This window comes from Poecilia reticulata, linkage group LG1 (assembly GCF_000633615.1).
Source record: "Poecilia reticulata strain Guanapo linkage group LG1, Guppy_female_1.0+MT, whole genome shotgun sequence".
In the NCBI taxonomy this organism is placed as follows: domain Eukaryota; kingdom Metazoa; phylum Chordata; class Actinopteri; order Cyprinodontiformes; family Poeciliidae; genus Poecilia; species Poecilia reticulata.
The window spans coordinates 33,706,346-33,710,219 of record NC_024331.1 but is presented as its reverse complement, the minus strand read 5'-3'; the positions used below and the strand labels follow the sequence as shown (position 1 = coordinate 33,710,219).

The window sequence follows — 3,874 nt, the reverse complement described above, 5'->3', positions numbered from 1 at the left end:
TGGTTCTGTTCTGGTTCTGCTCTGGTTCTGTTCTGGTTCTGCTCTGGTTCTGCTCTGGTTCTGTTCTGGTTCTGCTCTGGTTCTGTTCTGGTTCTGCTCTGGATCTGTTCTGGAAATGATGATCATGTAAAACCTAGAAACCGAACCACCAGGATCCTCTGAGACTCGGTCTACAGTCAGAGGCTTCCTCCGGTGCTGTAACGCAGACTGTTACAGGAGATCTCATTGGGATCAATAGAGTACTTTAATAACAATCAATGATCAATATATTTGATTATTCTTGATTAAATGCTCATCTGCTCAGAGTCGAGGCCCTGTGAGGGTCTGTGACCTCTGACCTCTGACGCAACATGACCTCATCTACAAACGCTGAGGCGCCCCCTGGAGGCCATGCAGGGGAACTGCTGGAGGATTCACCTCCCTGCAGAAGAAGAGACCAGACAGGCGAAATGTTATCAAACATCTCCTTCATTGTTTAATAGACTCTGAGCCGCAGAGCTGCGGCGTCCGCAGCCAATCAGCTGCTCAGGTTTCTTCTTCTACAGCTTCTGCAAACATTTATGTATAAATATATACAGTTTGTGGGAGCGCCGCTCCGACCGGGCCGGCAGCGCGCGCGCCACCTGATGGGAATGTTGTCTGGGCGGCGCGGGTTCTTCTTCTGCCCTGAAGGCACGTGGCTGAGGGGGCGGAGCCTGCTGAGGGGGCGGAGCCTGCTGAGGGGGAGAGGTGTGGAGGCGCGCGCGCTGCCGGTCTGAGCGCGCTCCGTCCGGACCCAGGAGACTTAAAAACGGTTCCGAGTGACGAGGAGACGGCGGGAGATGGTGGGGGCGGGGCTTATCGTCCTACTGCTGGCCGGGGGGGTGGGGGGGAAGCGGCGGCTCTCAGCAGCAGCCGCCAGACGAAGTGTTGACCGGCTTGCTCTGTATCTTCACGTTGGACCTGTCGGCGGCGCCGGCCGTGGCCCCGGGGCCCATCCGCTTCTTGATCTCAGCCGCCATGGTCATGAAGGCCTGCTCCACGTTGGTGGCGCTCTTAGCGCTCGTCTCCAGGAACGGGATGCCCAGGTGGTCCGCAAACTCCTGCAGGGGTCAGAAGTCAGAATGCTACACGGCCTCCTTCAGAGCAGAGGTCAGGGGTCAGGGGTCATACCTTGGCTGTAGTGTAGTCCACCACCTTCTTGGTGGTCAGGTCGCTCTTGTTGCCGACCAGCAGCTTGTTGACGTTCTCGCTGGCGTAGCGGTCGATCTCCTGCAGCCACTGCTTCACGTTGTTGAACGATTCCTGCAGACCAGAACGCAGCGTTACTGAGGGGGCGGGGCCACAGGCAGCGTGGGGCCGCCATATGAAAAGGGGCGGGGCCACAGGCAGCGTGGGGCCGCCATATGAAAAGGGGCGGGGCCAGAGGCAGCGTGGGGACGGGGCAACATAAACAACACCAGGGTTGCATAATCAAAATAAATGCTCAGATTTTTCAGCAATTATACCAAAATTTAATCGTTTCTTCATACAAATCAGAAATCTTGGAACAGAACAGGTAGGAGAGGAAGAGACATCAGCCAACATTTGCAGCATTCCTGTAGTAGTTGGCTCCTAACCTGAACATTAACCACAACTCAACTAAGAATCTAACCAGCAGAAAATAAAGGCGGGTCAGAAAAAGGTCAGTGACCTCCCGCTGTTGGAAGTGGTCCTCTATCTACAAGTACACACCCATAACAGCAACAGGAAAATAAAACCAGATATCGACATTTCCTAATGACTGAAGCTAACGTCAGCTAAGCTAACGCTGCTGATTAAAGGTCAGAGGTCACTGACCTGATCTGTCACGTCATACACCACTATGATGCCGTGAGCTCCTCTGTAGTAACTGGAGGTGATGGTTCTGAACCTTTCCTGGCCCGCCGTGTCCCACTGCAGAGAAGCAGGTCAAAGGTCAGCCCAGAGCACATTACGGTGGCATCCTGCTACCATCGGCGGCTCCTTACGATCTGCAGCTTGATGGTCTTCCCGTCCAATTCGATGGTCCGGATCTTAAAGTCCACCCCGATGGTGCTGATGTAGCTCTCTGTGTACGTGTCGTCCTGCAGCCAATCACAGACAGGTCAGACAGCGCTGCAGCCAATCACAGACAGGTCAGACAGCGCTGCAGCCAATCGCAGACAGGTCAGACTTACTGCAAACCGCAACAGGAGACAGGACTTCCCGACACCGGAGTCACCAATCAGCAGCAGCTTGAATAAGTAGTCACTGCGAGGGGACACACACACACACACACAGGTCATGTGGTCATGTCAGATCCGTCGGCTAACATGATTCAGGCCCAACCAGTCAACACCAACTGGACCTGAGATTTTCTGATCGGTTTAATCCCATTAATGAATAAAGAATCCTCTGGAGCACAACTGGTTTCAGTTACAGAAATCTGAAATGCATGTTTGTAGTGAAAAAATAACCTGATTTTTTTGTTTTTCTTGCATGTTGGCATGCGATGAGACTGTTAGCATGCAATGAGACCGTTAGCATGTTGGCATGCGATGAGATTGTCACACAGCAATAGTATTCACTACAAGACTGGCTGCTACTGGAGATCCAAAGAGTTATAGCATTTAAATTCCCTTTGAGACCAATAAAGAACTTTGTTTTCTGAGTTAAAAACCCGCAAAACATTTTGTAATCATTTAATTATTTAAGTTAAAAATAATAATTAGTGACTGAATGTGAACATAACACCTAAATTATCTTAGGCCCAGCAGATTTTCATTGTATAGGACAAAAATAAAAACTAAAATCAGAGATATTAAACATTTTCTAGTTTCCATGGAAACGGGTCATCAACGACATTGGTTAGAGAATAACTAACCCATCCCCGAGGCAAGTAATAAACCCTCAGAAAGTAACTAACCCGTCAGAAAACAACTAATCCGTCAGGAAGTAACTAACCCATCACAAAGTAGTAACTAGTCAGAAAGTAAGTGACCCGTCACACAGTCCCTACCCCTTGGTCACACAGTAACTAATTAAGAGTAAACACAGTTAGCCGTTAGCCGCTAACAGCTAGGTGTGACAGGACCGGTCACTCCCGTCAATTCTCGGCCTTGTTCCGGCTCAGTCTGGTTGTCAGGAGCCGGTTCTGACTTCGACTATACGGCTGTGGGTATGTGTCCGGTCGGGCGGTCATGTTAATGACTCAACACCGAGAAGAAAAGCAGCTAAGGCGACGCTGCGCCCGGCTAGCTAGGCGTTAGCCTCCCCGGTGAAGTGACAGCTCAGACCGGACCTGGACGTGTCAGTCCGGACCAGAACCAGACTTACTATTCCGGATTCATGGTTGCCTGCTTGTTGTGAAGTGTGTCGTCTGTGGAAGCAGCTGAAGGTGGTTCGGAGAGATTCTGGACTGGTTGTGTCGTTACTTTGAAGCGAGTAGTTGTCAGAACAGTGTAACCGAATCAAATATGGCCGTCTGAGTACCACCAACCCGGAAATACTGGCCTAAAGGAATCATGGGTACTGTAGTTTTCAAATTAAATCAAATTCAAAACTACTTTATTGATCCCAAAGGGAAATTAAAAGCTATTGTAACGCATTAATTCAAAGTCTTCAAAGACTTATTGTAGACAGATGGCTGTTGGCAGGAAAGACCTCTTGTAGCGGTCTGCATTACAGCAAATCTCTTGTGATTTCGGGTTCATCTGAATCCAACAGACTGCCGTCTGCTCCTGGTTTTATTGTTAGAAAATAAATTTACACAATTTACACAATTTAAACTATAAACAAAATTACAGATTTTACTAGTGGTTTTCAATTCAATTCAAAAATACTTTATTAATCCCAAAGGGAAATTAAATATTATAATATTGAATATTCAAAATAA

General features: G+C 48.9%; 1 protein-coding gene across 1 annotated transcript; it reads right to left on the bottom strand.

The window, feature by feature from the left end:
* Positions 1–450: 450 nt before the first annotated feature.
* Positions 451–3,485, bottom strand: LOC103471994 (ras-related protein Rab-1A). Its single transcript, XM_008421338.2, has 6 exons — positions 3,316–3,485; positions 2,178–2,250; positions 1,989–2,084; positions 1,819–1,914; positions 1,153–1,284; positions 451–1,082 (listed from the first exon to the last, which is right to left on the bottom strand). Exons 1-6 carry the CDS (start codon positions 3,327–3,329, stop codon positions 885–887), a joined length of 609 nt encoding a protein of 202 aa, XP_008419560.1. The 5' UTR covers positions 3,330–3,485; the 3' UTR covers positions 451–884.
* Between the last annotated feature and the right edge of the window lie 389 nt (positions 3,486–3,874).

What these genes read in the sequence shown, in the direction of transcription:
- LOC103471994 (XM_008421338.2), bottom strand. An exon ending in TGTATGACGTGACAGATCAG is followed by an intron (nt 1,285 to 1,818) that starts GTCAGTGACCTC and finishes TCTGGTCTGCAG; the next exon opens with GAATCGTTCAACAACGTGAA. An exon ending in TGGACTACACTACAGCCAAG is followed by an intron (nt 1,083 to 1,152) that starts GTATGACCCCTG and finishes TGACCCCTGCAG; the next exon opens with GAGTTTGCGGACCACCTGGG.